General features: G+C 38.7%; 1 protein-coding gene across 2 annotated transcripts in view; it reads left to right on the top strand.

Annotated features, from left to right (window-relative positions):
• The window catches only part of XKR3 (XK related 3), a 38,229-nt gene extending 33,926 nt beyond the window's left edge, over positions 1 to 4,303 (top strand). For both annotated transcript variants that reach the window (XM_054675765.2, XM_054675766.1), the window contains exon 4: positions 3,384 to 4,303. In XM_054675765.2, the coding sequence (XP_054531740.1) occupies positions 3,384 to 4,096 (713 nt within the window). In that variant the 3' untranslated portion in view covers positions 4,097 to 4,303. The remainder of the gene's footprint in view (positions 1 to 3,383) is intronic.
• The last annotated feature ends 8,000 nt before the right edge of the window (positions 4,304 to 12,303 follow it).

Genomic DNA, 12,303 nt, shown 5'->3' with positions numbered 1-12,303 from the left:
ATCCTGCTTAATTCTGTATGCTCTCTTTGTCTTTGATATTTGTTGGTTTGATTATATTAAGCCATGGCGATATTATTTGGATTTAATCTTATTGGAAGACTTCAATATTCCTTTACCTGAATATTTATATTTTTATTTAGATTTGGAAAATTTTTTGTTATTATTTCTCTAAATAGACTTTTTACTTTTTTTTCCGACAATACGCTTATTTTTTTTTTTTAATTTGAGACGGAGTTTTGCTCTTGTTGCCCAGGCTGGAGTGCAATGGCGTGATCTTGGCTCAATGCAACCTCCGTGTCCTGGGTTCCGTGATTATCCTGCCTCAGGCTCTTGAGTGGCTGGGATTACAGGCGTCCACCAACCACACCTGACTAATTTTTGTATTTTTAGTAGAGACACAGTTTCACCATGTTGGGCACTCTGCTCTGAAACTCCTGACCACATGTGATCCACCCGCCTCCGCCTCCCAAATAGCTGCGATTACAGGTGTGAGCCATTGCACCCAGCTTTTCCTTGAACACCAGTGACTAATACATTTGTTCTTTGGATGTTATCACATAAATCCTATGAACTTTCTAGATTTCTTTTTTTTTCTTCTGACTGTATATTTTTAATGGATCTGTCCTTGAGTTTTTCTGCTTGGCCACTTCTGTCAATGCTCTCAACTGCATTTTTTTTTATTTTATTGTGTTTTTATCTTCAACATTTTTATTAGTTTTTTCCTCCCATTATTTCAATCTCCTTGCTAAGGTTCTCTGATAAATTTCTGAATTGTTTGCGTTTTCCTTAAGTCCACTACATTGTCTTAAAATAAGTATTTGAATTTTTTGTCAGGCTATGTGTCCATGCCCATCTCTTTCGGGTCACTCACAACTGGCACCTTATTTTGTCCACTTGGCGCCATGATGTTCTCGTCATTGATCCTGATCTTTGTGACTATGCATTGTTATCTGCACAATGATATAGGTGCCTGATTCAGTGTTCATGTCTGGGCTCTGTTTGGAAGCTTCTTTCTACAGTAAGCCTGTCCAGAGATTCAGGGCAAGAAGAAGAAGGAAATTAAGGTCTTTAAGTCTATGATAGCTTCAGCCCTGGTAGAAGTAGGGGGAATCCTAATGCCTAGACTTTGATGGCTGAAGTAATTTGACCACCAAAGCTGACTCAGTGCCAGGTTGTACCTGTAGCCCACAGTAGAGCACTGGATGCACTCAAGGCCTGCAGCTGCCATGGTCTTCCCTCTGAGGTTTATTCAGTCAGCCAGTAGGAATGTTGACTGGAACTCGACTCCATCCTGCTGAGGCCACAGTTTCTCATCTATTGTCGGGATGTGTCTAGAAGTTTGCCCCTTGATATCATCCTCCCAAAGTGCTGGGGTGAAGGCACAGAAAAATAAAGACCCAAGTGAAAGTCCTATGTTTTCTTCCTGGGCTCAAGCAATCCTCCCACTGCAGCCTCCTGAATAGCTGGGACTACAGGCATGTGCCACCATGCCTGGCTAAATTTGTGTATTTGTGTGTGTGTGTGTGTGTGTGTGTATGCGTGCGTTTTGTAGATACAGGTTTTCACCATGTTGCCCAGGTTGATCTTGAACTCCTGGGCTCTAGTGATCCATTCATTTCAGCCTCCTAAAGGTAGGATTACAGGTATGAGTCACCATACCTGGCCAAATTTTACTTTCAAACATTTAATTTTTAGGTCATTTATTATATTCAGTCTCATTTCTCATAAATGCAGTTACAATGCTAATGTTTTAGAGTTTCACTTTGAGTATTCCTTAAGGAATAAATGGAGTGTTAATATTCATTTTCTAAATGGTGTTAGAAAGTGAATAATAAATTTAGACGAGGAATGACTATTTTGCTATTTGGCCTCTTTTTGTTTTCTGGCTTAAGTTCATTGTGTATGAAGAGTGTTTTTTGTTAGTGTTTATTTGTTTGTTTGTTTTTTGAGATGGAGTCTCGCTCTGTCGCCCAGGCTGGAGTCCAGTGGCGCTATCCTGGTTCACTGCAACCTCTGCCTCCTGGGTTCAAGTAATTGCCCTGCCTCAGCCTCTCGAGTAGCTGGGTCTATGCCCGGCTAATTTTTTGTATTTTCAGTAGAGATGGGGTTTCACTGTGTCACCCAGAAGGGTCCTGATCTCCTGACCTCTTGATACACCCACCTCAGCATCCCAAATTGCTGGGATTACAGGTGTGAGCCACTATGCCCAGCTGAAGAGTGTATTTTTTTTTAACCTGCATGTATATGTAAAATGAATTTTTTCTCTTTCAACTGAATGTAGTACAAAAGTGCTTAAACGAATTATTCAACTACTTCATAATTTTGGTTTTCTTCCATGTGCTTATTTGTCTAATTGTTGAGAGAACAATGTTGAAATTAAAATAATTTTGCTTATGAAAAAGTTTCTCATAAAGTTGCATGGATACATACAATCACACACATGCACACACACACTTCTTTTTTTTTTTTTTTTTTTTGAGATGGAGTCTCGCTCTGTCGCCCAGGCTGCAGTGCAGTGGCGCGATCTCAGCTCACTGCAAGCTCCGCCTCCCGGGTTCACGCCGTTCTCCTTCCTCAGCCTCCCGAGTAGCTGGGACTACAAGTGCCCACCACTATGCCCGGCTAATGTTTTGTATTTTTAGTAGAGACTGGGTTTCACCGTGTTAGCCAGGATGGTCTCAATCTCCTGACCTCGTGATCCGCCCGCCTCGGCCTCCCAAAGTGCTGGGATTACAGGCGTGAGCCACGGCTCCCGGCCACACATACTTCTTAATTTCTGTAACATTTTATTTTTTTCTGCTTCTCTAGTACCTTGTATTCCATCACTCAGCAGAATCTGTCAGCTCCACTTCCAGGATTTACTTTAACTCCACAGCTTATTTCTTCTTTTCTGTTACCACCATAGTCTAAAACACAATTTATATTACATTAGTCTCCTATTTCACATGCTAACTTCCTAGTTGACACTCTTAACTTTCTATAAAGAATGGAACTGTCTTTTCAGTGTCTAATTCAGGTATTTTTTTTTAATTGAGACTGCTTTATATGTGCTGTCACACTTATAGCATCAGATCTGAATGTGTCTCTTCCATTTTATCTGTGCCAGTCTTCTCTTTGAGGGAATGTGTATATACATGTATAAATGTAGATATGTATGTATTTGCTTATTATTTGTTTTTCCAAGGTGCAATATATGTTTTGCATGCCTATACTTACTGTATCCCTGAAAATGGAAGATTAACAAACCTTTCTTTTTATAAGTAAATGATTTTCTAAAGGAGGTGGGTGAGGAAGAATATATCTTAAAATGGCAAGTTTAAAAAAGAAAGTGGTCATTACTAATGAAAAATATTCTCTAACATTTTCATGTTTGTCTTTAATAGCATTGCTGATGACATGTTCCCTGTTATCAGTTACTTATGGGGCCATTCGCTGCAATATACTGGCCATCCAGATCAGCAATGATGATACTACCACTAAGCTACCGCCGATAGAATTCTTCTGTGTCGTGATGTGGCGTTTTTTGGAGGTTATCTCACGTGTAGTGACTCTGGCATTTTTCATTGCATCTCTGAAACTGAAGAGCCTACCCTTTTTGTTAATCATATATTTTGTGTCATTGTTGGCACCGTGGCTGGAGTTTTGGAAAAGTGGAGCTCATCTTCCTAGCAACAAAGAAAATAATTCCAATATGGTGGGTACAGTACTGATGCTTTTCTTGATCACACTGCTATATGCTGCCATCAACTTCTACTGCTGGTCAGCAGTGAAACTGCAGTTGTCAGATGACAAAATAATTGACGGGAGACAGAGGTGGGGCCATAGAATCCTACACTACAGCTTTCGGTTTTTAGAAAATGTGATAATGATATTGGTATTTAGGTTCTTTGGAGGGAAAACTTGGCTGAATTGTTGTGACTCATTAATTGCCGTGCAGCTCATCATAAGCTACCTATTGGCCATTGGCTTTATGCTCCTCTTCTATCAGTATTTGTACCCATGGCAGTCAGGCAAAGTGTTGCCAGGACATACTGAAAATCAGCCAGAAGCACCGTACTATTCGAGAAAACTGAAAAGAAGAAAAATAAGCAGCTGAGGAATTACTGTCACTCCTGCAGTAGGGTTGGATATTTTTCAATCAGAAAAAGTATGACATATTCATAAAATATACATGTATACTATCACAGAACAATGAGTAAAGATGCTGAATGTGACTTGTTAAGAGGCTCTTAAATTTAAAAAATATACACAGCAAAATCTTGGAAGTGGTTTCTAATAAAATTCATTTATGTTCTCCTGTGAACGTGCGTTAGTAATTTTTGTTTCCTTAACTATAATTATACAATTCATTAAATAAAACAAAATAAAAAATCCATCTGGATCCAAAAACTGAGCAGGAAAAATAACCATAATGCATTTTTCACCTAGTACATTTTTGGAATGCCTTTAACAAGTGTTTGTAGCGTATACATTATCAGTGAACATGTTTTCTTCAGAAAGAGTATTTACCACAGGTTTTATTCTGTACTTAAGGAGAATCTGAAAGGCAAGTCTTATGAGACTGCTCCTATTTATATTAATTTAGGGTAACTAAGGCATTTCTCATTGAACTTTGACTAACAGAAAGCAACTCATATTAATGCATCTTAAGGCACAAAAACTTTTCAATTAAAAATAAATAATCATGTTAATAATTTGAAATATGAATTTACATTCCTACCAACAGTGCGCAAGGATTCTCTTTGCTCTACATTCTCAATAACACTTGTCATCTTTCATCTTCATGATAATAGCTGTTCTAACATTTTTGAGAGAAGGTGCATTGTTGGTTTTAATTAGCATTTCCCTGATGATTGGTGGTGAAGCATCATTAAATATACAGTTGTTCAAAAATTGGCCAGGCACAGTAGCACACACCTGTAATTCCAGCTACTAGGGAGGCTGAGGCAGGAGAATTGCTTGAACCTAGGTGATGGAGGTTTCAGTGAGCCAAGATCGCACCACTGCACTCCAGCCTGGGCGACAAAGTGAGACTCTGTCTCCAAATAAATAAATAAATAAATAAATAAATAAATGAATAAGGCCGGGCTTGATGGCTCACGCCTGTAATCCCAGCACTTTGGAAGGCCAAGATGGGCAGGTCATGAGGTCAGGAGATGGAGACCATCCTCACTAACACGAAGAAACCCCGTCTCTACTAAAAATACAATAAAAATTAGCTGGGCGTGTTGGCATGCACCTATAGTCCCAGCTACTCAGGAGGCTGAGCCAGGAGAATCGCTGGAACCTGGGAGGCGCAGGTTGTGGGGAGGTGAGATCGCGCCACTGCACTCCAGCGTGGGTGATGGAGTGAGGCTCCATCTCAAAATAAATAAATAAATAAATAAAATAAATGAATAAAATTAAACATAGTTAAACATAGACTTGACCATTTTTGTCTTTTTTGGAGAAACGTAAATTCAGGTCCTTTGCCCATTTTTAATAGGCTTACTTGATTTGTTGTTGTTAAGTGGTGTGAGTTTCTTGTATGTATTTATTATTCACCATTTATCATATATATGATTTGCAGACATTTTCTCCCAGTGTAGGGGTTGTCCCTTCACCCTCTCTGCTAATTGTTTCCTTTGCTGTGCAGAAACTTTTTAGTTTGATGTGATGCAATCCAATTGCTGTTCTTCTTGTGCTTTTGTAGCCTGTGCTTCTGGGGTGATAGAACTGAGGTTTCAAAAATTAAATTAAAAATAGAATTACAACATGGTCCAGCTACTCTACTTCTGAATATGTACTCAAATGATATAAATTAGTATTTCAGAGAGATATTTGCATACCTATATTCATGTCAGCATTATTCACAATAGCCAAGATAAGGAAACAACCCAAGTGCTCATCAACAGATCAGCAGATAAAGTGTGGCACATATACACAATGGAATATACTATACAGCCTTAAAAAAAGAGAAAGTGCTGTTATTTATTTATGAGAAAATGAATGGAATTGGAAAACATGCTCAGTGAAATAAGACAGGCACAGAAAAACAAATATAGCATGGTCACAATTATATGTATTGAACTCATAAAAATAGTGAATATGCTAAGTGTGGTGACTCATGTCTGTTATCTCCAGCACTTTGGGAGGATGAGGCGGTTGGATCATTTGAGTTCAGGTGTTTGAGGCCACAGTGAGCCATAGTTGTGCCGCTGCACTCCAGCCTGGGCAACACAGCAAGATCGTGACTCTTTATACAAATACACAGAAAGTAGTCAGAGATTGGAGTGTGGGGTAGTGATAGGAATACATACGGAAGGGATGACATTTGTCAAAGGGTAAAAAATTTCTGTGAGGCCGGAAGTAGTTCTGGTGATCTGTTGCACAGAATGGTGATCACAGTTAAAAAATGTACACTTCAAAATTGCTGAAAAAGGCAGGCATGGTGCCTCATGCCTGTAATCCCAGGACTTTGGGCGGCCATGGCAGGCAGATCACTAGAGGTCAGGAGTTCAAGACCAGCCTGGCCAACATGGTGAAACACCGTCTCTATGGAAAATACAAGAACTAGCCAGGTTTGGTGGCACACACCTATAGTCACAGCTACTCAGGAAGCTGAGGCAGAAGAATCACTTGAACCCGGACAGTGGAGGTTGCAATGAGCCAAGCTTGTGCCACTGCACTCCAGCCTGGGCGACAAAAGCGAAACTCCATCTGAAAAAAAAAGTTGGAAAAGTAGAGTTTAAATATTGTCACCACAACGAAATGATAAGTGTGTGAGGTGATGTATATGTTAACTAGCCCAATTTATTTTGCAGTGTATACATGTATTATAAAATCACTTTGTGTCCCATAAATCTTTACAATTGTTAATTTAAAATAAAATTTCTGAAAGAATGAATTAAAATTAAACTTGGCTTGATATACGTAGACAGTAATATATGCCTATGTGTCCTTCTATTTTGACTATTTTGCTTCTGTTATTTCTTGGGGAAACAATCACCATGATAAATGATGAAGAACACTAAAGCTTAATATTGTATAATTCTCATTATTTTCTTGTTTTTGTTTTTCCTCCTACTTTTTTCTACCAAAGCAATGTGGACAATTTTCTTATTCATACTTTCTTGTATGTTTTTTTTTTTCTGATGAGAAGTCACCACCAAAAATTAAGCTCATGTGGATTTCTGTAATTTTTCCTGCTCCTATCTATGACCATCTTTACCTTTACTTTAGATTTCACAGCTTCTTAAAACACTTATTTACTTATTATTTATTATCTCCCTGTATCATTACTTTTTCTTTTCTTTTCTTTTCTTTTTTTTTTTTTTTTGAGAAGGAGTTTCACTCTTGATGTCCAGGCTGTAATGCAATGGTGTGATCTAGGCTCACCGCAACCTCTGCCTCTCAGCTTCCCCGGTTCAAGCCATTCTCCTGCCTCAGCCTCCTGAGTAGCTGGGATTGCAGGCATGCGCCACCACGCTCGGCTGATTTTTTGTATTTTTGGTAGAGACAGGGCTTCACTGTGTTAGCCAGGATGGTCTTCATCTTTGTGATCCACCCGCCTCAGCCTCCCAAAGGGCTGGGATTACAAGCATGAGCCACTGTGACCAGCCAACTATTTGTTATTAAATGAAAGAGAGAATGGCTCTCATAATAATGATGGATGGAGCCTTGTATGAAATCTTACTAAACAGGCTGAACGCCGCCTTAACATTAAAAAGCAAGGTAAATTTAAGCAAGTTTGTATTTTATGCTGTCATTACATTTAATTGGGTTAAAAATTAAGGGGTATAAGGCAGAGAAAAAAACCTCAGACTTGACTCTTGGAGCTCTGAAGTCTAATAACATAACTCACGGGAGTGGTTAAAGAAGACCTTACCCCTGAGTTTAGGCAAGACAGTGTGTGTCTTTTTTTTTTCTTTGTCTTCTTCTTTCTTTTTTTCTGAGACAGACTCTCCCTCTGTCACCCAGGCTGGAGTGTAGTGGTGCAATCTCGGCTTACTACAACCTCTGCCTCCTGGGTTCAAGCGATTCTTCTGCCTCAGCCTCCCGAATAGCTGGACTACAGGTGCGTGCCACAATGCCTGGCTAATTTTTTGTATTTTTAGTAGAGACAGGGTTTCACCGTGTTAGCCAGGATAGTCTCAGCCTCCTTACCTGGTGATCCACCTGCCTCGGCCTCCCAAAGTGCTGGGATGACAGGCGTGAGCCATTACGCCCAGCCAGTATGTGGTATTTTAACTGTCCATTATCACCCACTCCATGACTTCATGGCAACAGTGAAGAAGACTAAGTTCTAGGTGCAGCTTTTGATGCATGTGGGAAAAATATGGAGCTTATCTCAAAGAATTGTGGTTGTCATGGCAAAACCCTGTCTCTACTAAAACTACAATAATTAGCTGGGCCTGGCAGCAGAAGCCTGTAGTCCCAGCTACTGGGGAGGCTGAGGCAGGAGAATCACTGGAACCCGGGAGGTGGAGTTTGCACTGAACCGAGATTCTGTCACTGCACTCCAGCCTGTGCAACAGATTGAGACTCTGTCTCAAATAATAATAATAATAGTAATAATAATAATGATTGTATGATTTGAACTCTCTGAAGTTATCTTGAAGATTATTAGCTCAGATTCTTTAGCCCACCTCATAGCTTTCTTGGGGTAAGAAGTCAACTCCCAAGAGGCCTTTGTGGAAGGGAAATATACTAGTGAGAGCCACCTGGCACTCAGGTCAAGAAGTACACAAAGAAAATGCCTGGAAGGAAGAGGTTGGGGAAGGAAATTGCTGTGGAAAATCAGCTTTGAAAAACTCTCACAGTTTGTTGTTGTTGTTGTTTGCTTTGGTTTTGTTTTTAAATAGAGACAGAGCCTTGCCCTGTGGCCCAGGTTGGAGTCATGAGGCATGATCCTGGCTCACTACAGCCTCGACCTCCCTGGGCTCAAGTGATTTTCCCACCTCAGTTTCCTCAGCAGCTCAACCTTTCTGGATTCTGTGATCCTCCCACCTCAGCCTCCCACAGTGCAGGCATGGGTCACCACACACAGCTTATTTTTGTATGTTTTATAGAGATGAGATCTTGCCATGTTGTCAAAACTGGTCTCAAACTTCTGGGCTCAAGTGACTTGTTCACCTCAGCCTCCCAAAGTGCTGGGATTACAGGTATGAACCACCATGCCCAGCCTCCTACTGGTATATTTAGAAGGTTATAAATATTTCCCGTATTGGATGTATGCACAGAGAAGCTCCTGAAGCTTTCACTTTTCCCTGACTTTGGGCTAAACACTGGAGTTCCTCAAAGAGTCAATCTGCAAAGTCTGGGCAGTTTTTCTTTTCTTTCTTTTCTCCTTTTCCTTTTCTTTGCTTGGAGTGTTTTCTAAAAATTTGTTAAAAACTGTAGATGGCAAACAGAGTGACAGAACACAGGTTAAGTGTCCATACATGACAAAGAATACAGGATACAAAAATAGCTTTAGAGGGTTGCAAAACAAGTAAATGACCCCCAAAACTAAGCAATTGTGGAGGGCAGGAATATGTTTTCTGGATATGCTGAATGATTTCCAAAGTGTTCACTGTTCAACAATAAAATACAAGGCATTCAAAAGGACAAAAAAATGGCACCCTCAATGGGAAAATAATGAAAAGAAACTGTACTTCAGGAATCCCAGCCGTGGTATTTACTAGGCAAATATTTTAATTTACTTGACTTCAATGTTCTCAAATACCTAAGAGAAGCCAGGACAACAGTGTTTCAAAAATGGAAAATACCAATAAAGACCTACAAATTATTTTTAAAAATGAAATTCATACCCTGTAACTAGAAAGACTGAAGAGTATGCATGAGCATGCAGGAAGGATAATCAAGGAACTTGAAGATGGATTGTTTGATATTCAGTCTAAGGAAGGTACAAGAAGAGAAAAACAAGAAAAATGAATAAAACTAAGGTAGCCATGGAACAACATCAAGTATATCAACATATTCATAATGGGAGCCCCACAGGAAAAGGAGACATAGAGATAAAAAAAATAATTTGAAGAAGCAATGGCTGAAACTTCCCAAATGTGCTGATAGATACAAATTTACTTATTCAAGAATCCCAGAAGAAAAAAAATACTCCTAGAAGAATAACCTCAAAGATATCTACACTGGAACACATACACTGAAATTGACAAAAGATAAATTAATAGAGAACTTTAAAAGAAGCAAGACAGAAGTAACTGATCACATGCAAGTTATCCTCAATGACATTAACAGCCAATTTCTCATTAAAATTTATGGAGGAAAGAAGTCACTGGGGTGACATATTTAGAGTGCTGAAAGAAAACATAAATCAGTCATAAACTCAATATCTGGCAAAACCGAACTCAATTACTCAATTTATGAGTAAGGCATTTCCAAGCAAACAATTAAAGAGAGTACATCACTATTAGATTGGCCTTACAAAATATGATGAAGTAAGGAATGTAAGAACAATACACAGTAACCCATGTGCAAATAAATAAATAAATAACATCAATAAAGTAATTACACCAGGAAATAGAAAAGCCAATACCATTGTATTTGGGGGTTTCTGTGACTTTATTTTTCTACTAGATTTAAAAAGTGGTAAGGCACAGTATTTCACATCTGTAATCCCAACCAAGGTGGGAGCTTTGGTTGAGCCCAGGAGTTTGAGACCAGCCGGGGCAACAAAGTGTGACCCTGTCTCTACAGAAAATAAAATTAGCCAGGTATGGTGGCATGAACCTCTAGCCCCAGCTACAAGGGAGGTGGAAGTGGGAGGATCCCTTGAGGCCAGGAGCTCAAGGCTGTAGTGAACCATGTTTAGCCTGCATGATTGAAACCATGTCTTAGTAAAGTAAAATAAAATAAAACAATAAAATAAAGAAATGACATATAATAAAACAAGAATTATATATCTGTGCTGTTAGCACATAAGCAATTTTTGACAAAACGTAGGAATGGAGGGACAGCAGTATGGGAAAATATTTTTATATAATGTAAACAGTTGTTATAATTCACACTATATTATTATAAATTTAAGATATTAGTTATAATACCCTTAATGACCACTAAGAAAATAACTGTTAAAATATACTAAAGAGAAATGAGACAGTCAAAATGGTACCCTAGAAAAACAATCAAATGTAAAAATGAGCAGTTTTTGGAGGAATTGAATAACAACCACAACAACAACAAATTTGTAGAAAACAAGGACAAAAATAGCAAAATCTTTCTTATCAGTAATTACCTTAAATGCAGATAAATTAAACTCCAGTTAAAAGTCAAAGATTGACAGAATGACTTTTTACATGTTTTAAAAGGGACGGGAAAATTAATTCAAACAGTAACCAAAATAGAGCTAGAGGTACTATGCAAATATCAAGAATGTTTAATTCATCAAAAAGATATTATCCTTACATATTTACCTAATCAAAGATCCTCAGGGTATATGAAACAAAGACAAACAGATTTGAAGAGGTGGACAGTTCTGCAATAATAGTTGGTGATTTCAACATCCCACTTTCAACAGTGGATGAAACAACAAAACAGAAGTTCAATAAGAAAACAAATGTCTTAAACAGCATTATAAACCAAATGAGGCTATTAGACATATACAAAACACTACACTCCACAAGTGGATTAAATATTCTTCTAAAGGGTTTATAGGTCCAGAATAGTCTTCACGGTAGGCCACAAAGCAAGTCTCATATTTAAAACTATTGATCACACATAATGCTTTTTCCAACCACAATGGAATAAAACTAGAGACTGTCCCCCCTCTTTTTTTTTGAGACGGAGTTTTGCTCTGTCACGCAGGCTGGACTGCAGTGGCACAATGTCAGCTCACTGCAACCTCTGCCTTCCGTGTTCGAGTGATTCTACTGCCTCAGCCTCCCAAGTAGCTGAGACTACAGGTGCCCACCACCACACCTGGCTAATTTTTATAATTTTAGTAGAGATGGAGTTTCACCATATTGATCAGTCTGCTTGAACTCCTGAACTCAAGTGATCCGTCCCCCTCAGCCTCCCAAAGTGCTGGGATTACACGCACGAGCCACTGTGACCGCCTGAGCCCCATTTTCTAAAAACTGAAAAATGTATAATATTTGGAAACTAAACAATACACTCTGCAACAACCTATGGCTAATTGAAGAATCTGCAAGAAATTAAAGAATCCTTGCAGATAAATGGAAAATTAAAGCATATTGAAACTTCTGGGATGCAGCAAAATCAATACTGAGAAATATATAGTTGCAAACATAGATACATAAAGAAGAAATGTAAAATTATAAATTCACACACAAGGAAGTAGAAAAA

The sequence above is a fragment of the Pan troglodytes genome, chromosome 23 (assembly GCF_028858775.2).
Source record: "Pan troglodytes isolate AG18354 chromosome 23, NHGRI_mPanTro3-v2.0_pri, whole genome shotgun sequence".
NCBI classification, from domain to species: Eukaryota; Metazoa; Chordata; class Mammalia; order Primates; family Hominidae; genus Pan; species Pan troglodytes.
This window is presented reverse-complemented; position numbering and strand designations above follow the sequence as displayed.